This window comes from Brassica napus, chromosome A2 (assembly GCF_020379485.1).
Source record: "Brassica napus cultivar Da-Ae chromosome A2, Da-Ae, whole genome shotgun sequence".
NCBI classification, from domain to species: Eukaryota; Viridiplantae; Streptophyta; class Magnoliopsida; order Brassicales; family Brassicaceae; genus Brassica; species Brassica napus.
Window position 1 is genome coordinate 16,933,178 of NC_063435.1, and position 24,280 is coordinate 16,957,457.

The 24,280-nt window shown below is 33.8% G+C and overlaps 2 protein-coding genes across 2 annotated transcripts; one reads left to right on the forward strand and one right to left on the reverse strand.

The window, feature by feature from the left end:
- Nucleotides 1–1,244: 1,244 nt before the first annotated feature.
- On the reverse strand, nucleotides 1,245–3,059 carry LOC106413026 (protein FAR-RED ELONGATED HYPOCOTYL 3-like). The gene has a single exon (XM_013853873.2). The coding sequence runs from the start codon at nucleotides 3,057–3,059 to the stop codon at nucleotides 1,245–1,247; it is 1,815 nt and encodes a 604-aa protein (XP_013709327.2).
- A 16,800-nt stretch (nucleotides 3,060–19,859) lies between these two features.
- LOC106387402 (probable aquaporin NIP5-1) lies at nucleotides 19,860–23,502 on the forward strand. Its single transcript, XM_048758495.1, has 4 exons — nucleotides 19,860–20,591; nucleotides 21,825–22,244; nucleotides 22,846–22,907; nucleotides 22,999–23,502. Exons 1-4 carry the CDS (start codon nucleotides 20,364–20,366, stop codon nucleotides 23,192–23,194), a joined length of 906 nt encoding a protein of 301 aa, XP_048614452.1. The 5' UTR covers nucleotides 19,860–20,363; the 3' UTR covers nucleotides 23,195–23,502.
- Nucleotides 23,503–24,280: the final 778 nt, after the last annotated feature.

Consider the following 24,280-nt stretch of genomic DNA (forward strand, 5'->3'; position numbering starts at 1 on the left):
TAGTTTTTTCACTAATATAATTTCAGGAGGAGTTTATGTTGATGAATTAGGGCGGTAGTGAAGTGAATGTGTTTGTGCATTAACAATTTTGTGTTGGGTTAGAGGGGATGATGTCAAGTAAATATCTTTTATTTACGATCATAGTAACACCTTGTTTTACTAGTTTTCCTTGGTTTTCCATAGTTGCAACATAAGTTCGACAGTGCACAGACTTAGAAAATACATAGGTTCCAATACAGGGAAACATAAGTAAGTAAACTTAGAATAAAACTTTCTCACACCATTAAACATAGAGATTTTGAAAGTCTCTAACAATTTCCTCTTCTTGTTGGATCCTCTCCAAATTAATTGTGAGTTCTGCAATGGTTTGATTTAACTGCTCGATCACCCTACTCTTCTCTTGGATCTCATCTCGGGCTTCAATCAAAGCCATTTTTTGCCATTCTGTACCATCCTCTACATCAAACCATTTGAAGTAGTTGCATCCATTTTTCTCTTGCCAAAAATTCCATTGTAAATAATTTCTTTATTTTTCAATCTTGGATCACAATTTCTATCATCAGCTGGGATACCTTATAACGCGGACAGCCATAAAATCGTCGCCCCGGGTTCTTGTCTGTCCAAGCTTGTCTTATTTCGGCATCTAAGCGACAGAAACACAATTTTCTTGCAGAATTTTCCCTTCTCCTTGACGAACCCGAACCATCTCCTTGCATCTTCGATATTTTGTCCTCAGAAAGTAAGCAGAAGAGTCTCGAGAGAGAGAAGTGAGAGAAGAGAGAGAGAGAGAAGATGGAGAATTTATATCATTTATTGGATATATAAAGGACCAAATTCGGGTATATTCAGGAACAATTATACTTAATTATACCAAGGTTCTCAGTAGTTGTCCAAACCCGATTAAAATTAACAACAACAACATTCCAAGTTCAACATACCAAAAGCAACATAGCAAAAGCAACATAGAAAAAGCAACATTCCAAGATTTAGTTTGTTTCACTTGGAGGATTAGAACGCATTCCAAACAACAGCCAATTAAAACCAAAATTTGTCCTCGCTCGCCTTACGTTTTGTGTCCTTTTACGCTGTTCTCCAACTGATGGATTCCTATTAACCTTTTTCCTTCCCTTCCTTGTCAGCTTTTTCGGAGGTATGATCTGGAGCTCTTTGATGTGATCTGGTACAATCCATTCAGACTTGTCCAGCACATAATAAATGGTCCTGTAATAAGCCATTGCCCAAAGTTATGTCCAGTAATACTTTGAGCACAACTGATGATACTCTATGTTGACCTCACGTTGATGACCATTAGCAGCAGGAACCTCAAGGAAATATAAGTAAGCAGAAAGTCCATGAAGACAAGGATACTTTTCATAATCAAATACCTTGCAGCTACACGACTTCGCTATCAAATTCACCAAATAAACCTTCCCATTGTCAGTGTCGGTAACCTCGTACTCAAGATCATAACTATTCAGCTCACGCACTGGCGTTTTCTCAGCTTTGCCCCATAAGTTGTGCAAATGGATCTCAACCAGAGGAACCAGTTTGGTATCAAGTGATCCAGACACGGCGTCCTTCCGATGTTCATTAAACCAGTCAGATATTTTTTTGATGATTGTATCCAACAATGGTATCAAGGCATACCTCCTTGCGTCCCTAAACGCGGTATTCATCGACTCCACACTGTTGCTAGTGCCCAAGTTGTATCTACAACCTGGAAAGTAGACCCTAGCCCATGTTGCTCTGTTAGTGTTCTCCTCCAAATACTTGCAGGCTGAAGGATATCTCACCTTAAAAGATGCATAAGCAGCCTCGAACTCAGGCACTGTGTAATACCTAGCCAACTCCATAAATCTCCATGGCACTACGGCTTTGATGGTGTTACAAGCATGGTTTCTCACATTCTGAGCTAGATGCCATATACAATGGCCATGGTGAGATTGTGGATACACATTAGCTACAGCAGTGATGAGGCTCTGATTTCTATCGCTCATAAAAACTATTTCAGAAGAGTCCGGTATAACAGTTTTGAGCATCTCGAAAAACCAAGTCCAACTAGCATTATTCTCACCGTCAAGTACCGCAAACGCGAGGGGATAATGGTGACGATTAGGATCTTGAGCTTTAGCAAATACTAGTACCCCACCATATCCGTTCTTCAAAAATGTAGCATCCACAAGAATCACTTTCCTCATGGCCTTAAACCCTTCAATGCAAGCTCCTAAAGCTATGAAAAGGTACTTGAACTTACCTGCCTCATCCAACTTCACCTCTGTTGTTGTTCCGGAATTAACCTGCTCTAACATGTACAAGTAGCTAGGCAACATCTTGTAGCTGTCTTCTGAATTACCACGCAACACACGCATAGCTAGATTTTTCCCTCTCAAGGCTGTGGAGTAAGTTACCGATACACCCAGTCTTAACTTAATTAAGTCTATGATATCTCTCGGAACAGGAGTCATCAGTTTTCCAGGATATTCCTCATTCAAAAAAGTTGCAACTAATTCTGCAGATCCTTTCCTCTTGCTGTTGCAGCTATTACTTTGATTAGTCCGAGAGCATGTATGCACACCCCAGTACCTCCCAATAGAAAAAATTTCTGTCTCTCGAATCCTCGCAGCTCGCAATCCCCATTTACAGTTTGCTTCACAACATTTTAACACCAACCGTTTTCGATCAGATTTTTTAATAACATAACGAAAGCTGCAACCAAATGCAGCTCTATCCACCACCTCTTGAAGTGATCTCTTGTTTGGAAATTCCTGCAGAAGGTACAGACCCATAGCATCTCTCCATTTCTCTATAACTTGACTACATTTTACTAAAGGTAGCTGCTCAACATACATATTACCACTGCCATCCATATTAGCTGTGGTGTCCTTCTCAGGAGCGGTTTCTGTCTCAGCTGCAGTTTCAGTCTCAGCTGCAGTTTCCGTCTCATCACAACCATCACCAAATCTATAATCTATGCTAGATATGTCGTCTCCGCTTTTGAAACTGCTTTTGAAATCTGCAGACCAAGATGGTGTTACAGTCGATGCTTCCTCGTTTGTCATGTAAGTTTTCGGTAATACTATGCTATTTGAACAATATGTACTATGCTATTTTGTTTGTTACTATTCTATTTTAATAATATTTCATATTATGTATTGTGTGTATATTTTAATATTTGAGTTAGAATTTATATTTTCTTTTATGGTTTATTGATTAGTGTGTTGTGTTTGGTTCATGGAACGTTTGTGTTGACTTTGGGATAATCATTACTTCCTTCCATGGAATCATATACATTTCACAATTTGAACATTAATATATACTATGTTATTTCGTTTGTTACTATTTTATTTTGATAATGCTTCTTATGTACTATGTGCATATTTGATATTGGATTAGGGTTTATATTTCCTTTAAGGGTTTAGTGATTAGTGTTTTGAGTTTAGTTTATGGAAAGTTTGGGTTGACTTTGGGGTAAGCATTACCTCCTTCACTGCAATCATAGACAATTCAAAATTGAACATTAATATGTATTATGCTATTTCGTTTGTTGCTACTATATTTAAATAATGCCTCATATTATGTACTGTGTGCATATTTTAATATCAGGGTTAGGGTTTATATTTTTTTTTAGGATTTAGTGATTAGTGTTTTGGGTTTAGTTTATGGAAATTTTGGGTTGATAGGGAATAAACATTACTTCCACTGTTATTAATTTCATTATTATGAACTATATTATATGTAGAATGTTCTATTCTATTTACTCTGTTTATCTTCTTCCATAACATTATATCTTTCTCCGATCATCACATTCATATTAATCATTGTATGAATGATGACGGTTTCTTTTGGATTGACAACCTCTGTATCGTCCTTAATCACTCTTGCCGTAGTGATCATCTTTGTAGTCACCGCCACCGTTGGTGCGATAACCAATATCACCGCTCCGATAACTACTACCGCCGCGACCATGCCGCAATAATCACCACAAATATTGATCACAAATTTTTTTCCTTTAACTGGCAACTGGTTCAAAAAAAAGGACAAACCCGGGAAATATATGACAAATGCTATGAGATCAAGGTGATGATTGTTTCGGTAGTTTTTAGTTTAAGTTTTTGGTTTTTAGATTTTAGTTTTTGGTTTTTAGATTTTGGTTTTTGGTTTTCAGCTTTTAGTTTTTGGTTTTTGGTTTTTAGATTTTGATTTTGGTTTTTAGTTTTTCAGTATTTTTTTATTTTTCAAAAATTAATTAATGCGTCAGTTTGAAATAATACAACAAAATAGAAATAAATATTTATATTTACAATTAAAATTATCAAAATCTTGTGATAATTATTTTAAAATAAAATACAATAACATATTTTAATTATTATAGTTTTATAAAAAAGTATATTATAATAAAATATTTATCGTAAAATTTATATAAATTGCAAAAAAACAAAAATATTTAAAAGTTTGAAACTACTTAGAAATTTTTCTTATATAAATAGAAATAGTTTTTCTTAAAAATTATAAATTATATAAAAATAAAAATACTTAAAATTTTGAAAATAATTATAAAATTTCTCATATAAATTATTTATATTTTCTTAAAATTGAATGGCTATTTTTATTTTTCATGACTAATACAATATATTGTATTACTAAAACATATTATGTTTTTATAATTTTAGTTATTTATAATGTGACTAGTAATTATTAAAATTATTCTATTATTTATATAGAGAAATTAATAACTAAGTTTCAAAATTAATTAATATTATTTATAAACTATATAAATTTATTTTACAGATATTAAACACAAATAAATTATATCACATTATTTTTTAAATTATAGCTAATGTACCAAAAAATTTTATGATTATTTATCTTTATGAAAATATTATTTATTAATTATTAATTAATTAAATGTTGTAGTTTCTACCCAAAAAATCAAAATTCGTTTTTTATTTTAAAAGCTAACAAAAGTTGGTTTTTGGTTTTTCTTCACAAATTGGTTAAACTTTTCAAAAACTAGTTTCCCTAAATTTTAGGGAATCTATTTATTAGAAATCTTGATTGGCAAATAAAATGGTTTCTACAAAAACAAAAACTAATACTTGATTGGATGAAAAATGGTTTTTGCAAAAACAAAAACTAAAAACTAAAGTAAAAACCACAAACAATCAACTTCCTAATAATGTCAAAATCAATGTGTTATTCTTAATTTATTGGTGAAATATGGCTATTTTACAAATAAGCCCTTAAATCAATATAGAATAACATATGTATGCATCTGATGCAAAAACAAGAAGAAAACACATAGATTTCGAGGTTTTTGACATGTATAATGTCTGGCGGAGACCAAAAAAAAGATTGCAGAATCCCTATAATGATATAATTACCATAATGTCATTAAAAACAATAAAAAAGACCCAAAATATGTTGTATTTGACTCGAACTTGGGCTTTTTCAATCTAAAAATAAGCCCACTAACCACCAAACCACAGCAATTACAATAATTTTGTTATTGAAAGATCACTAATACTAATATATATTATGTATATAGGAAAAATATATGTATTATACATAAAAATTGGTAATATATGTATAAATAGAGTATTATATATAAATACAAAAAATTCTTCCCCGCATACTCTCCGATATTTTCCTGTTTTTTCAATAAATCGTTAGGCCCAGCTGCACTGCACGCATAGCGCCTAGCAAGTTTCCGAACAAGGGGTATAAATAAAAAATGATAGATAACAATACATGAATTGGATTTAGCCGTTTGAGTAATAAAATGGCCGTTTGACGTCAAAAAAAAAAAATTGGATTTGGCATAGTCGCTGAATGGTGGAAAAGTTATAACGTTCAATTCCCCTCTCAATCAACCTAAATGAAGTATTTTTTATTAACTATTTATTATTTGAAACAGAAAGCCAAGTATTAATTTCTAATTAACACATAAGTATCCATAATTTTTGACTACGAAGACGCAATCAAAATATAGATATACCTAAATTTTGTTGTTCATGTATGAAATTTAAATATAATAAATGTTGGTTATATTTTAGCACAGTGTCGAGTGTATGAAATGACCCATTTCCCTATGACAACACCTAAAACAGAGATCATGCAATCATTTCCATTATTCAATTAATTTTCAACCATATGAGTTTTGAATTTTGCAAGGATTTTTGTATGGCAGGCAGTCAGGCATTAAATAATAATAATATGCCATTATTGTATGACAGTCGCATTGAATTAAACCACATTCGTGTAACTTAGTTAGCATTTTTTTCTTCTTGCAAATGGCCTATAACAAAATAACCAACTATAGATGCTGCCATGTTGGTGTTTTTCTAAGACAAAGGATGTTTGTGCTTTCAGTTGCACTACAACAAAAGTATTTCTGTATAACTATGAATTATTATGTCCGTAAAACCAAAAACATATTAAATCCATACTATTGATGATAATGGTACAACAAGTGTATATGATTGTCCTCAATGATTAATTTCTTATCAAGGCAGATTCGTCTAATAGGTTTAACTACTATTGATGATATAGTTTCGGCTAACGTTTACTACGAATATTGATTCTGGTCATAAATTATGGCAGGAAATCAGCAAGTGGTCGATATCACTCAAATAACCTAACGAGTGATTTGTACACTTTCAAATAAAAAATCGAGTTGTAATATTTAAGGATCAAATTCACAGAGAGCTAAGATACATAAAAGATCTAGTAGTTTTGTGGTTAATCTTGACAAACATGTTTAAATGTAAATAGCAGTGGTATGAGCAAGGTAATTGCTCGGTTGATTGATTGGAATTTAGAAACAAATATGAAAGGCGTTAGACTTGGGGTTTCTATTTAGACAGTCAGAATTATAGAGATTCAGAGACTAAGTGTATGTTGGATATTCTAAAACTCAAACTATAGAATAGTCGATCAACTTCCGTATTTTTAGACTATCTATTGCCAGATCAAAGACCTCAGCTGTCGCTTGTTGGTCTTGAGCTGAGGTCTTGAGAAAGTGTCGATCGATACCAATTATAGATTGTTGATCGATACACCTTTCAGCCCGTCGATCGATGCAACTACTGAATTGCCGATCGACATTCCTTCCAGCAAGCTTTACCGCACGGGTTTGACTTGTTCACTAGGTTAAACTAAATCAGTTGTCGCTTGTTTCTGGTAATCCTAACACAATGTAAACTAGTTCAGACATAGGACCATGCTTTCGTTTGCTCCGTAATATCTATAGACAAGGTCCTAGTTAGCTACTCTAGAACACATGCATTAAAGAACAGTTCAATTGATTGATATCCTAACACTTAGAAATTCTATATTTAGGGCTAATCTTTCATAAATATTTGAACCCTAAATCTAATAAAGAGAACTACTCAGCTGAGCAATTCATAACAAGATAATGAATGAACTGCATAAAATAGATAGGAGTAGAAAAATATAAAGTTCCAATCACAAATCTCTGAAGGAGTCTTGGATCTTCTCTCCAAACCTAAAATTCTAAGTATTTTTCTGTGTGAAAGTGTGAAAGCGTATGTTGCCTAGAACAATGGCAGAGTACATAAATATTAGGTTAAAATTCGTCAGGAACAATTTGGTAATTCTTGTGGGCTTGGGCTTAAAGTCAGTTGTAACCAAGTCTGGTCTTTGCATGTTTCGGTCGATCGACAACATAAGGTGTGTGTCGATTGATTATCATCTTCAATCATCGTCTGCTGGGCTGTTCGATAGTCAGCTACATATCTTTTTTATTTTATCTCCAAAATGCATCAAAATCCCGACTTTCCTCCAAATCACTCCAAAATCTGACAACATACTAAAAGACTCAAAAAAAAACTATAATGTATCTAAAAGCACCTATGTACCATCGTTAAAAATGAGTAAAATCTATGGTATATCACTAGCTGCTAGACATGGATCCAAACGAAAATTGGAAAAGTCAGATTAATAAGTTTTTTTTTTCTTTTTTATACTTTTTCTATTTTATAATATACTAGAGGAGCACGGGTATTTATATTTACTTTTTATATATAAATTTCTCTTTTTTATGTATATTAATGATTTATATATATTAAATAATTGATTAATATGACATTTCTAATTATAATACTTTAACTTATTACATTAAATATTATCTTTTCTTTTTCAAACAGTCACTTGTATCACATATATTTCTTATTGTATTCAATTTATATTTGATTATTGTTTATATGAACATATAAAAATAATAATATATCTACAGATTAATTTATATTGTATTTATATATTATATAAATTGTTTAATTTCATGTGAAATTATAGATCTATTGTAGTTAATATCAAACGAATATTGGGATGCTCTATGATTTTGTAGTTATATTTTCATATATATTTAACCGATTAGTGACTGAAATAAAGACAAAACATATAGATTTTTCTATAATCGATTACTTAAATATAAATATTATTTTTTTGATGTATGAGCGTAAAATGAAAGATTCTTTAGTAAATATCATATTCTTAACTAATCAGTTTTTAGTAAATACTCCTCCGTTCAATAATACACGAAGTTTTGAATTTTTATACACATATTTAAAATTTTAATTTTTCTTAAAAAATTTAGAAATATAATTTAAAATTAATTTATCTAACTATAAACAAAAATAGTAAAAATACAATTTGCTACATAGTTTTCAATAAAATTAAAATTACTTAAATATCTAAAAACATCATCTACTGTGAAACAATAAAAATCACCTAAAACATCATCTAAATTGAAACGGGTGGAGTATTATTTAGGGTCTAACTGGTGACTAAGGAATGAAGGGAATAATGCATTCTTTACTATTCCTAATTTTCTTACCATTTAAAAGGAATATTTTTTTCCTTCATTCCTTTCATTGTAGAAGAATGTAGAACAAATTTGTTCCTCATTAAAATTAATAAGGAATAATCTTCCTTTTCATTCCTATAATTTTATTTCTCTGCAATTTTTCACTATTCATTCTTAATGTTCCTATAATGGTCACCAGTTAGACCCTTAGGCTTAAGCTAGATTATAGGAAGTAGTTTTGATTAAAGAAATTACCACTTAATAATGAAAGTGAAAATATATATTGTTACATAAAATGAGTTAACTACATTTATTATTTGTAAGGAATTAATTATGAAATAAATTAGGTAAGTATGATTAAAATTCGGAAAATGCAATAAATACTGAAAGTTAAGATTAATTAGTATCTCAGTGGGATTAGATGTAATTAAATAGTTAATTTTAGAGTTTGTTTATATTTGTACTTCATCTTTAATAGTTTAGACTAGGTGATAACCCGCACCATGCGCGGAGTGAATGGATTAGAAGAAATTATAATTTTTAATCTATAGATATTAGAAATATAAAAGTCATAGTCACAATATTACATTTTATATAATGAACGATTGAACGAATTGATTTCACATTTGTTTTCCTTTGAGCTAGGAAAGGGTCAAATTGATTTATCAAATCTCTCTTAACACTTGCATGAATCTTATCTCGGTACGAAACAAAATAATATTGTATAAGTTTTTAATAATTATATATTGTATTAAAATACATAGTAAATACAATATTCATACATGTGTAAATGTGATATAAAATACACATATTAGGGTAGTATTTCCCATTTGTAATTTTTCTAATAATAAAAAAATGTATGTACAAAAAAAAAATATAAACATACAAAGAAGTTGGGTTAGGCTTCAATATATATTTGAACCGCCAGTGAAATATAGTGTAATAAGGAGTGGAAATATCAACACCGTTTCAATATATTCTGAATAGTGAAAACCAAACTATAAATATATTCACGTTAGACACAAGATACCGAAGAAAAAAAAAATACTTTCTACTATTTCTTTTGTCTATGTAAGAAAGTATGTTAACAACATCTTCTTTACGCATGGAGACAGATCTTTAAAGAAGAGTTTTGTGAATCTACCATTTGCCTCTCACCAACAAAATCAAAACCAACCATTTTCGCAAAAGAAAGCCCAAATTTTATTGCAGAGAATTTAATTTATGATTAGAATGCAGATTAGAACTGCATACCTTGGTATTTATATAGTATAACCATGCCTTAGATTTCTTAAAATGAAAAATATCTATTAAAGAATTTGTATATATGTCATTTAATGTGAAAATCAAAATCGCAAATCTAGTCCTAAAATAACTTACACAATTCACATATTTTACCATCATGAATTACCTTTATTAAGAATTTTGTGGTCAATTAATATTGTCCTTCACTATTTATTGCCATATATTCATTATACAGTAAATGTAATGAAAAACCTCTTATTTGTTTGGAAATCGAATATATATATATCAATATTAACTCAATTAAGTTGCTTACCAAACTGGTTAACATCTTGCAAGTCACGCTGCGTGATTAATTCAATTAAATTGTAATACTATTATATTAAATGGCCACATTTAACCACATTGCGTGGTTAACATGCAAAATATATGTTTGGAATTTTTTTTTTCAACTATTATAATATAATTATCCTGTATATACTCATATAACTATAATATAATTATTTTGTATATACTATTAAAAATTATAGTTATATGATTAAATAATTATTTTCTTTTGTATATAGTACGACCATATCAATTATATAATTTAATTATTATATATATATATATATATATATATTTATTATATAATTTTTTTTGTATATAGTACAACCATATCAACTATATAATATAATTATTATACATATATTTATATAACTATTATATAATTATTATTTTTATATATAGTACGACCATATCAACTTTGTAATATAATTATTTTGTGTATATTTATAAAAGTATATAACTATATAATTTACTTTATATCTGTTTTGCTTATGTGGACATTGTAAACACGTTCTATCTAAGTTTAATATACAAAATTAATCATGATAAAAAATCATTGATGCAACTGGCGGTTATAAATGTTTAAGAAGGTCAATTTATAACAATGACAATACTTGTAATTATTCTAGTGAAAAGAGGGCTTTTAGTTAAAAGGTGTGAGAAGAGCTCTTGTGATGACACGTAAGAAATGACATTTTGGTTAATAACACATGAAGATAGGGTTAGTTTGTAGGAATGCTCCTCTTTTAATAAGAAAGAGATGACACTTTAAACTACCTTTTATTTCAGATTATTTATCATTTTAATTTTAATATAAAATTTATTATTATATTTAATCTATATATTTGTATTTTTAAAATTTGTCTTATTATTGATTGATGTGGTTAAATGAATAATTAATGATGTTTTTAACCAATATAATTAATAACTTTTTTTAGAAAATGTATTATTTGAAATATTTTTAGATTTTTGTGTTTAATGCCTAAACATCAACAAATAAAAATAGATAGGGTATTGTTCAACAAAAGAAAATATATAAGATAATAAAGAACGTTATAAACAAAAACAAAACAAAAAATGTAAACCATTTAACTGTCTAGACAATGGCTATTACACAGAGTACTCGCATCTCAAACCAACATCATTGGGTCGACACTCTCCCGCAAGTTTACGAAGAGCCTTGTAGTTTAAGAATCATAACATGTTACAAATTGCTTTGTCAATTACTCATCTCAGATGATAAGAATCTAACCAATCTTGGTGGTGCTTGTCCGGTTTCTGTCTCTCCACATATGAAAGCTAGTGTTTTTGTCTAATTTTCAATTTATTGATCAACAAAATTATGTTCACAAATTAATTAAAAACTCATAAGAAAAATACAAAATAATTGAATTGAGCAACTAATTTAGCACCATCATGTTTTAATGTATGCACTACAAAAAAATAGCATAAACTACACTAAGTTTATAAAAAACTGGTGCATGTGCACACCTTGTCAACACTCTACATCTTCCTTTGAGTATAAGGGCACATGAAATAGAAGTGGTCTCTTGTTTCCTTAAGCTTCACACAAAATACGCAAATTTGTTCACAACTCCAAACTCCAATCGCTCTCCTGTGAATAGCCTGTTTTTAGAAATCAACCAAGCAATAAGGGAATACAGCTTGAGATTGCATTGGGTTGCTTCAAACGAATATGCTCTCCTGTTTTTGCAGCCGATAAAGAATCTTTGAACTCCCCATTATGCCTTCACAAACATTTATCTTGCTGAAGATGCGCTGTTGCTATTAGTGCTTTTTAAACATCTGTCTTGTGAACCTAATATTCCAAACTGGACCAAATATGTATTGCATGCTACCACAACATTATGGTTTTTTATTATATGTTAAATTTACTCAAAAAATACGTACACTGATTTTGTAACTTGTTTCTTACGTTGACTCTTAGCTCACGAGTTCCAACTTCTCCCGTGCAATCCATTAATCTACCAAAACATAGCTAGTCATCCTACTGGATGAAGTGTGCTTTCCATCTCTTACCTCCACACGAAAACTTGCAAGTTTAGTTAACATTAAAATTTATGTCTACACCTACAAACATTTTCAGTCATCCTTGTCGTCTGTGATGTAATATGTCCCTTGATTAGGCCCAATATGTAAATGAATTCAGACTAATAACCAAAAAGGAAGCATTTGGAGAAACCAAAGTCGGCTAAGGAAAATGAAAAAAGTCGGCGAGTTCTATCTATTCACAAACACACCAAGTCAGCACAAAAACTAGGGTTTTAGATTTATTTCTTTAGGCTTGTTCTTGATAAGTTCATCGTCCTTTAAGCCAATTTATTTCCTATTTTTGTTGTAATCGATGGTTGAATCTTCAATAAACGTCTTTAAATAACTCATCGTCGAATTTTGATTTCATTTTGGACATGCCAAATTCAGATTCAAGAACTGGAAATGTGTGTGTGAAATTAAAAAGCAACACCAAGAATATTTACGATGATGTTACCCGAAGGAGATAACATTAACGATCAAACCGACCAAGCCCAGATCGGAGGCGTTCCAGCTGCAGTGGTAGGAGAATTGTATATGTGGGTAGTGGGAAACCAAACTCACTGGGCAGTTTAGTTTATCATGAATCTACTTGTTCCGCAGGTAACAATTAGTGGGAAACTATATGGGCTGAAGGAGCTTAGGTACAGCTTGTGTAGTATTGTGCCTTTTTTCAAATAGATGTACGTATTTAGTATGTATGTTCATGTTTTGAACGTTGAATCTTATAACCTCGGTTCAGTCGAAATTACATTTCCGGTCAAACCGAGATGCCAATTCGAAACAAATCAGATTTGAAGGCGCATAGCGCCAAGATCATTTACGTCACAAACCTGTGTTTTGAGATGGATTATGCATGTCCTTCAACAAGATCCATTATATAAATTAACTCAACCTAATAGCAAGAAGAGAAGTGGTTGGATAAAACCAAATCGGCTAAGGAAAAAGAAAAAAAGTCGATGATTCCCTCGTATATATAAATAAAGTAGAACTCACAGATATCACACGAAGTCGGCGAAAAAACTAGAATTTTGGTCTTATTGTTTTAAAATTGTTTTTGAGATGGATTATGCATGTCCTTCAACAAGATCCATTATATAAATTAACTCAACCTAATAGCAAGAAGAGAAGTGGTTGGAGAAAACAAATCGGCTAAGGAAAAAGAAAAAAATTCATTTTAAAGCTAGTACATCGTCATTTAAAGCCAATTTTCTTTTTATTTTTCTTGAATTTTAAATAACTCAATATCGAATTTTTGTTTTTATCTCAAAATTTCACATGAGATAATTAATGCTTGTATTATTTTTTATTTTGTTTTGCAACAAATGGATATTCTATTACTCAAACTTGAGATAATTAATGATTGTATTAATGTTTGTATTATGCAACCTAAAGTGATCAATACAATTAGAATAATCTCCATATTAGGCTTACAACACACACAAGTAATGATTCTTGTGATAACTGTTTTAAATTCAAAATTTTATGTCTGCCAATGAATTATAAAAAAAATACCCACTATATGTATTACTATTTACCATGAAACATGATATTTAAATTCGATATATAATAAAAATTTCTATAAGTTGATATTTTGAACATAATATTTTATAATAAATATATTAATTAATCTTTTTTTTACAACAATGAAGAACTAAGTACCGAAACCACCCGATTCAGTAAACCAAACCGGTGGGGTAGAATCGACATAAAGCATAGCTGAATGGGACCTTTTACTGTCGACACCACGGTGCACTCCTTTTCCACATGCCCCAACCGTGACAAAGGTTGCATAAAGAGAAAAAAGAAAAAGATGAGTGAAGTGTATCAATGTCATCAAGTTCTGGATCCAGTGCTGGCCACGGCTTGGAAGCTGTGATAATTTGAACAAGCTGTTGACAGTCAGATTCAAAGCTCACATGGTTTAAACCCCGTCTACATAACTGCTCTAAATAAGTGGTTATTGAGTTCACGGAACACAAACATAATCTTGAATTTCGTATTGAAAAAAAAAAGATTCACTTCTATTCCCACTTAAAATCTTTAGTAAACTATGACCGGCCATCATATTAGCAAATAAGATCCATGATACGAAAACCAAAATCAGAAGTAGGACAACAATTTTGACCATTTGTATAAATACCCTCGTACAGTGTTCATTTAATTAATGAGAAAGTAATCTTTGACAACAAACACTTTCTCTTCTTCCTCTCGACCTCACTAATAAGTCTCCTCAAACTATATGGAACGTAAAAATCTCAATTGCATGTCCGGAAGAAGAAGGATCAGCAGAACAGGAATCTGTCCGCCGGATGAGGTTGGTATACGATCAGAGCTCAGAAGATGATCGCCCGGAACACTTCTCGGACAGTCAGCAGCAGCAGCAGAGCACATTCCCACACCAGGCCCTCCGCCTCCGCATGTAGGGGGAGTTTTATTGCCTGGCTCTTCTCTGGCCCACTAGGATGACTGACTCCCCTTCGAAGAGAATAAAGCCGAAGCCGGTCCCCTCTCTCTGCTATGTCCATGATGCGTCAATCTGGCATCTCCATCTTCCAGCCGGTTATGTATCATCAAGCACTTGCTGCCTCTTTATACTTGGTCCTTATTCATTGTTTAACTATGGTGCGATTTGAGCTATCCTCCACGCTTCCGCTTCATGACACGCCAAGTTCAGAGTATCCATAGCCGGTGTCTCTTTATTGTTGAAACATTTGTCGTTTCGGGGTTTCCATAAATACCATATAATCCATGGGAACATTGAAGTATCTATGACATTCTGATCTGAGCTTTTCCCCATCTGCAACATTATATCAAAATTAACATATATAGAAGAACACGGGAAGAACCCCGGAGACGATGGAACCGTCGACAGAGCCCAACACTGGATTGCTGGTGGACACTCAGAGAAGATATGGTTGATGGTTTCGTTCTCGCTTGACAGACCGTGTCAGTACCACAGTGCCTCTCCTTTAGCTTACACGCAGATGCTACATATCCGGAAAGAGCTTGCCAAAGAAAATGCTTGATCTTCCTCGGTGCTTTAACCTTCCATACTTGTTTCTTCAGGATGTTGCAATTCGGTGCAAGTATCGGTATCTCCTTCGCTTTCTTCTGTTGTTCTACTGCCATTGTATAGTCAGACTTCACAGTATAGCATCCCGAGTTCGTATGATTCCAACTATATCCATCATGGCACCCCGATTTACTAATCCGTAATGAGAGAATCTGAGATACATCATCTGCTACTATAAGCTCGTGTAATAAATCTACATTCCACTCTTTGGTATCATAGTCAACGAGGTGATGCACTTAAGGTCCTTATCAACATGGGTTGTCTTCGGTTGATCGGGCATGACTGGTGGGGAGCCAGACGTAAGTACCAGCCCCAGATCCAATCGTTCTTCTAATCTCATCCTCCAGAATTGATTTTGCTGCCATAAGGCTACTCCATCCAAAGGATGGCGAGTTTGCTTTTTCGGTATGCAATGGGTTCGAGTGTCAATAATACCGCCCCTTGAGCACTCTTGCTATCAGAGAATGTGGATGTGTCAGCAGGCGCCACACTTGCTTGGCTAATAGTACGAGATTAAAATCTATGAAATTTCGGAGCCCCAGTCCTCTTTCTTCTGGTAAGCATATTTTATCCCAAACCACCCAATGTAAACCTAGATTACTGTTACCCGTACTCAACCAGAAGCGCGCCACTGCGGCAGAAAGTTTTTTACATATATCCTGAGGTAGCAGGTAACATGACATCACGAAGGTTGGTACAGCTTGTGCCACCGATTTAATCTGAACCTCTTTTCCCCCTTTCGATAAGAGCTTTCCAGACCAAGAGTTTAATCTCCCATTCATTCTCTCTTGGACGAACGAAAAAACATGTTTCTTTGATCCCCAAATCTTCTCCGGCATCCCCAAATACATCCCCATTCCACCTTCATTGTTTATTCCAAGTGATCTTTTCAGATCAGTTTTTGTGGACGCTATGACCTTAGAACCGAACATAACTGAAGATTTGGAATTATTCAGTTGTTGTCCTGAGGCATTACCATAGACGTCACTGCCTCCTGCAGTCATAATAGCAATCAGTTCCAGTTCTTTCCAAAACTGCCTTCTTTCATGCGTAAAGTTTGAGGCATAGACAAAGGAGACCAGAAACGTATCACTCGTCTGTCGAAATTTCACCCAAGATGTTATCATCTGAGCGCTGATTAAGACATGAGCCACTTTCACCAAGTCCGACCACACCACCAAAATACACCCCAATCTGTGCTTGATGTAGTTCATAAGACTGGACCAGCCCTGAAAGGTATTTTGGAAGATCCATGGAAAGTTTGCTTCTTGAACTCGAGTCTCAAGCAAACAACCCAACGGTAATTTTTCAGCTCTAATCCAATGTTTGACCGCATTATGCTTGCAAGACTTATTAAATCCTCGCATGTTCGAGGAAAAGATAGACGACATCAGTGCTTCCTAGAGGAAGCCTTTTTGTTTTGACTCTGCACTAGAAGTAATGCTTTTGAACTCACTATCGGCTTCCTCCCTTGCTTCCTACAACGGTGAATCCCAAGTGTAATTGTTTTGCTACCCAATTCAATCTGCTTGTTCTCCTTAACTATGCGAGCTTCTTCCAGGTCTTCCTCCACATCTCCAGAGACTTTCTTTGTCTCTTTAACCACCTCACACTCCCCATCCTCCATTATTTCACCATTCTAGCGCAAATCTTGTGGTACAGAAAATCCATTTGACAAGGAAGCTGAGTTCCTCCTGCCTTCAGAGCTCACATGATTTCCAATGGGGGGGAACAGCTTCGCCCTCGATGAGTTGCACTTTTCTATTGTTTATCCACGTTCACTTTACTTATCTCCTCGCCATTCATAACTTCCTTCCCATTTCCACCCGACTCACTCACACGACCAGTAAGATTGCCACCAGAGCTTACTGCTTTCGTGTTTTCCAGCTCTTAGATTAAATCCAAGACAGCCTCTTTCTCGGTGGCAGCTGCCTTCTCCACAACCTCAACTACCCCCTCTCCCTGCTCCAACACATCTTGGGAGCTCTTCAGAATCTTTACTGTCAACACCATGTTGCACTCCTTTTCCACATGCCCCCAACCATGTCAAAGGTTGCAGTGTGGAGGTAGCCAGGGGTAATCAATCTCAACGGAGACATCACTTCCATCCCTGTCCTTGAAACTGAGCTTGTGAACCAGCGGCTTGTGCAGATTCACTTCCACCAGGACTCTTGCAACATCAAGTCTTGTGCATCACTCTGTCTGTGGGTGAAGCTTTACGAATTTCCCCGCTGCAAGAGACAGAAAGCTGAGTCCTTTCTGTGAGTAAAGATGCCTAGGAACACCTTTGAAATCTACCCAGAGAGGCATGGCCGTAAGGTCCAGAGGGGACTGCGCTGTCTCCGGGTTCCACACACACACTGCCAAGGGTACATCCGCAATGTACCAGTAGCGGCGCTTCAGAACGCGAGCCCTCATCTGAGCATTTTCAACCCTGAACAGAACTGGACATCAATCTTCGACGCGTTGCCTGGAGAGTTCCAAATACGTATCACCGTAGAGTGTATGGAGCCCACATGAGGAGGGTCGCCTATAAAGTAGCCCACAAGGAAGCTCTCTCACAGTGGCACATCGTCCTCAAACACCTCCTTAGGGATTTTGATGTGAGCAACACCATATCGAACCTTAATCTCCACCGGTACATCTTCCCTAAAGGCCGAATCTTCACACACCTTTCGAGCGTACGACTTCGGACTCCCAGATGCATCTGCATACAGATCGAAGAATCCCCTCTGCTGGTTAAGCTGAAGGAGGGAAACCTACCTTCGGAGACAGTGGTAGATCATTCGCGGTCGCTGGAGAAATCTCAATTAGGGTTTTGTCACCTTCAATATCACCGTCGCCTTCTGCCATTTTCTTTTCTAAAGTAATCTAAAATCAAATATTTTGTTTATATAGTTTATATGAATTATAGAGTAATTATTAGTATCTCTGATATTATTTTATAGAAGTTATAGTTTATATATATTTACATATTATCAGTTATAAATATATTGTTAATTTTCGTTATTAAGTATCTTTAAAAAATCAGAAGTATAAAAAGTGTAAAAATCATTATCCAGTGAATTTTTTTCTAACTATCTTATGATGTTTTTTGGCTAAATAAATGATGATTGACAACATGTGCTTTTTTCGTATATTTTAAAGTTTTTTTAGGTCTAAAGATTTATCTTACGAAGCATTGCATCCAGATAAGCAATTAATCTATGTAAATAGCATGACTAATTGACTACGTAACCAAAGTAAATCGAACCCATGACAGAATTTCCATCTTCAACTTTTTTTTACCACTAAACCAACATGACTTGGTTGATTAACAATGGGTATCTTTATTCTTAAAAGTTTGTCACACTATCTTTAATTGGTTGATTGGATTCACTATTAATACACAAAATTTTGTCTACATTCATCCAGAACAAGATTGTTATTTAAATATATTTGCAATCATCAAATATATAAAAATAAATGTTAGCTTGAATTTACCTTCTTCTTAGATTTTTATGTATTATAAATGTTATCTTTCACACGTGTTTAGCTGCATCACATTTTCACACTCTATTTCATAAAAAACGTTGTTTTGATATTTTTCTTGTTATACAAAGTTTATTTTAAAATTTTAATATAATTTATACATACTCCCTTCTTAATTACAAACTGTATTAATTTTATAAATAGTTTTATTTATATCAAATATTATTGGTCAAATAGCTGTAATTAATAAGAACATAAATGTATTTCAATTATTTTTTTAATATGTATAAAAATGATAGAAATGGAGGGAGTATCCACTTAAAATATCAATTTACTTGGTTACCAATTTTGACATTCACGGATGTTCACTATTCAAAACTTGTAACTACTTTTTCAAAAGAAAACTATTAATTACTAAAAGTTTCAAAAAAAAAAAATCACTAAAGATTAGTATTTATTCTTTATAAATAAAATACGAAAACGATTGTCTTACAGTTCCACGAATCAAACGCTCTTCCCCAGACTTAAGAAATTTTTTTATTCCATTATTGGAGGGTCGTGGGGTGGCGAATAGTGATACCGTCACGGCCCATGTGGGAGTCCTAAGAATCACACACGAAAATACTGCTTGATCGAACGGTAACGAAGATGCCTGTGATAAAGGAATCAGTGAGTCTAGCAGATCATCAACATCTTTAAAAGGGAGTTAGTAAGATGAATGAAACTGTTCCATAAAAGCAATAAGATATTGGAGTTGACTTTTTTATGATTGAATTTTTTGGGTTCAATGCATAATGGTTTATTTTCTATATATATACATAAGCTCAAACGCTAACCAAACATTTCATCATCTTCGTCATCTAACATCTATTTTTCTCTCTCTCTTTTTCTCTGAACCACAGATTCACAAACTAGTATCTGTTCTTTGCTAACTTACGCATCTATATGTGTGTGTTGTCTTTGCTTTTATAAGAGTCAGTTTTTTGTTTTGTTTTGTTTTTGTAAGGTGGCTAGCTTCGTTGATATTCCTCTTCTAACGTAGAAACAGCTTTATAAAATCCTTGAAAGCATGTAATTTAAAGTCTCAGATCCATTTTTTTATACTTGCAAAAAAAAAAAAAAAACTTATAGATAAAATTTTCATAAATTGGTGTCTCTCTCGTTTTAATTTGTGTTTGGTGAAACAAGTCCTGGCAAAGTTTAAAACACAAGTGTAAACCCAAATTTATAAAAAACTTCAAATCATGTAAATTTCGTTTCTATTCAATTTATCTACCTTCCCCCAAAAAAACAAAAAAAATCAGAATTTAGAATTTTTATTTAAAACTAAAAAAGAAACAAAAAGCCCCAAAAAAAGAGTGAGAGTTTGGAATGGCTCCAACGGAGGCTGAGATGGGTGCAGTGGCGGTGACGGCTCCTCCGACGCCAGGAACGCCGGGAGGACCGTTGATCACGGGGATGAGAGTGGATTCAATGTCGTTCGATCATCGGAAACCGATGCCTCCATGCAAATGCTTGCCGGTGATGGGACACACTTGGGGTCAACCCGACACGTGCTTCACCGATTTTCCCTCCCCTGTTGTCTCCCTTACTCGCAAGGTACGTAACTCTTTTTTATTGTAAAGGAAATATCAACATATTTTGTCCGATTATGTGAAAACATAGGAATCCACGACAGGGTTGTCAAAAAAGAAGGAATCCACGATGGGAAAATAATGAATAATCAGTCTAGATTAATGAGCAAAAATAATGAGATCCAGACATCATTATATATATATATATATGCAGTCACAACTCGATCGCACATTTATGTTTGAATAATTATTGTTAGCTCTGAATATTGTAATCGTAGTTGATATTTATAGTTCTCAAAAAAAAATATTTATCTTTTCTTTATACCTACTATTATTTATATTGAAAATATCAAAGGGGGTTTACGTCAGACTTGGGGGAGATGGTAACACGATGCATGAACTACCAGTCGTAACCGATATAATTAAGGCTCACGCGAACTAAAGTTAAACGATTCAATATGGATGCCGACTCTCCTGATCGTATGGATTGTATAAATTTTATATGTGATTGGCATATATAATACGCAAGTTGCATAAATATAACTAATTTGGCGGGGCGGGGCGGGGGGTGCTTCCTTCACGGAAATTAAAATGGTCAAACAAATAATCAGATCACTGATCTTTTTCTTTAATTACGATGCTAATTAGCTAATTACTACGTCTTTTTAGTTTTTTTTTTTTATTTCAATTTTATGAACGAAATATGTTAAGTAGGTTTGGTTAGATCAATTCATTTAATTGTTGTGAGCGTTTTCTTATCTGTCCATGACGGAAGCAGCCAACGAAAGGATCTTGGCTTTTGTACGCAATTCACAGCTCCTGTCTTTTTTGTTACCAACCAATATGTTTACTCCGTAGAATTATAAGACTGGTATATGAGCATTACCGTAGTATGATTAGTAATTACTAACGATTTATGGTTTTGTTCTAATAATCTATGATATTAAATGTTCTTGATTGGTTTTGTTTCGAAGAGGCGAGAATATTATGGGCGGCTATAATACTAACCGTTGACTGTATCATACCAATTAATAATACCAATTGAGACTACAATTAGAAGAACCAATTTAAACTGTGCTTAAATGCATTCGTAAATAGCTTATAGCTAGTAACATTGTGCGAGTTCTTTCGATCCCTCAGATAAAATATTTAGTTATTTTGTATCCGCTTCTTGTTTTTTTTGTTCCACAAGATATGTCTCTCTATCTGGCCTCTTCACATATGTTCAATGCTTTCATGTGTTATGTGTGTGATGCAGCTTGGAGCGGAGTTCGTGGGAACATTTATCTTGATATTCACAGCGACGGCCGGTCCAATCGTGAACCAGAAATACGACGGAGCTGAAACCCTAATTGGTAACGCGGCATGCGCGGGACTCGCAGTGATGATCATAATTCTCTCAACCGGTCACATCTCAGGGGCTCACTTAAACCCTTCGCTGACCATAGCATTCGCAGCTCTAAGGCACTTCCCTTGGGCCCACGTGCCTGCTTACATAGCGGCCCAAGTCTCAGCTTCCATTTGCGCTTCATTCGCACTCAAAGCAGTTTTCCATCCTTTCATGTCGGGAGGTGTCACTGTTCCGTCTGTTAGTGTTGGACAAGCCTTTGCTCTTGAGTTCATCATCACTTTTATTCTCCTCTTTGTCGTTACTGCCGTTGCCACCGACACTCGTGCCGTAAGTCTCTCTCTCTTCCCAATTCTATATATGGACAAGGGATATTCATATATTGTCTAAAAGTTTTTGCATCTTTATACTTGAGGAAAAGAAAGAAAATTTTCGTAACTGTTCTTTTAGTAAGGTCATTCTTTGGTGTTTTGTCTTTTTGCATCTTTTACTAAAAACACTTAGAGTCCTGGTTATGTTTAACAGAAACCAAACTGTTATAACAGAACGGACTCTAACTGCTTGGATCGATGCCAAATGCAAATTCTGTGTAAAAAACACTCAAAAGATAATAGAATAATATAGCTAATTATAAACAAATTTACAAGTTATGGTTTACTTTATCAAACCGTTTAGTCTCTACTGTTGTATTGCTGATGTTGTCCATAGTTGATGTTGTCCATAGTTTGTTTCGGTGTTGTGTTGTTGTTTGCTTACCCGCTACTAGCCGTGTATTGTAACATCAGTCAAAAACGAAAACTGATATAATATTTTAACATTTTACAAAACAAAATTACAATAAGAATCGATTCTTAAATAGATTAGCCAGTGATAGTTATTTATGTAGCTAATTTTAATTGATTTTCTTTTCTTTGTTTGATTTCACGTGCAGGTTGGAGAATTAGCTGGAATAGCTGTTGGAGCCACTGTCATGCTCAACATTCTTGTCGCAGGGTAAGTCCAAATAAAAGGCTTTTAAAGCTTCGCATCATCCTGACATTGGATCAAAATGTCTCTAGCTAAAACATTTTAAAATTTTTGACAGGCCATCGAGTGGTGGATCTATGAACCCGGTTAGGACTCTAGGACCAGCCCTTGCATCAGGAAACTACAGGTCACTTTGGGTTTATCTGGTGGCTCCTACACTTGGTGCCATATCTGGTGCAGCCGTCTACACAGGTGTCAAGCTTAACGATAGCGCGACTGACCCGCCACGTCAGGTTAGGAGCTTCCGCCGTTAAGTTGAGTGAGAGACTTGTCGACAAGTCTTTTGCTTGTTACTGTTACTGTATAATTCATAATAATGTAATGATATGAAAAGCTTTGGAAGCTTGTGTGAAGAATAAAAGGAGATGTGACTATAAGTCCACGCTCTATGTGTGCATAGCATCGGCTAATAAGTCTGATGCAAACTCGTCTTGTCATTTACAAATTGTGTCTTTTGTAATAATGTACACTATGTTTGGTTTGTGTTTCTTTGTTGGTTTGTGGTACCTACTTGGAGACGGGGCTATTTTATTAATAAATAATATTGCGTTTGTGTGGAACATTTTTTGGGTGATTTAGCAGATCGGACACTTTTAAGTTTTGATTAGAAGAATGAGATAGTTTATGTATATAATTTAAAGATTAAGATTTTAAAACCCTTTTCTTATTGATTTAGAAAATAACTCAAACTAAAGCTCTCGATCTCTAAACTCTTGTAAGCTATGTTACAATTTGATATCTTCTTATATAGAGATATAAAACTCCTTATTCTATTAGGTAACATATTCAGATAACTTCAAACATATTCTAATTCTTAATTTTTATATCTCGACTAGATTAGGTCTTTAACTTGCCCCATAAGTTTTCTTCAAGCTTAATCCAACATTCTTCTCCTTAATCTTTAATTCATTTTTTGAAAAATCTTGAATTCCAATAAGATCCCTCATTTCTTTGAACTTGATTCTTCCGAGAGCTTTTGTTAAGATGTCCACCCTATGTTCGTTCCTAGGAACATGCTCAACTTTGATTATTCCTTCGTCAACGCATTCTCTTATAAAATAGTATCTTGTGTGTATGTGTATACTTCGACCATGAAATACTTGATTCTTTGTAAGAGTAATGACTGATTGATTGTATATTCGAATGATGACTTTCTCGCACAATGTTGCATTGATTTCTCCAAGAAAATCTGTAGCCAAAATAGCCCGTCTCGCAGTTTTTGTACCCGCCATGAACTCAACTACACAGGATGATAATGCCATGGTATCTTTTTTTGTGAGCACCATTTTTTCGGAGTCTCGCCAAAATAAAACACATGTCCGGTTATGCTTTTGCATCGT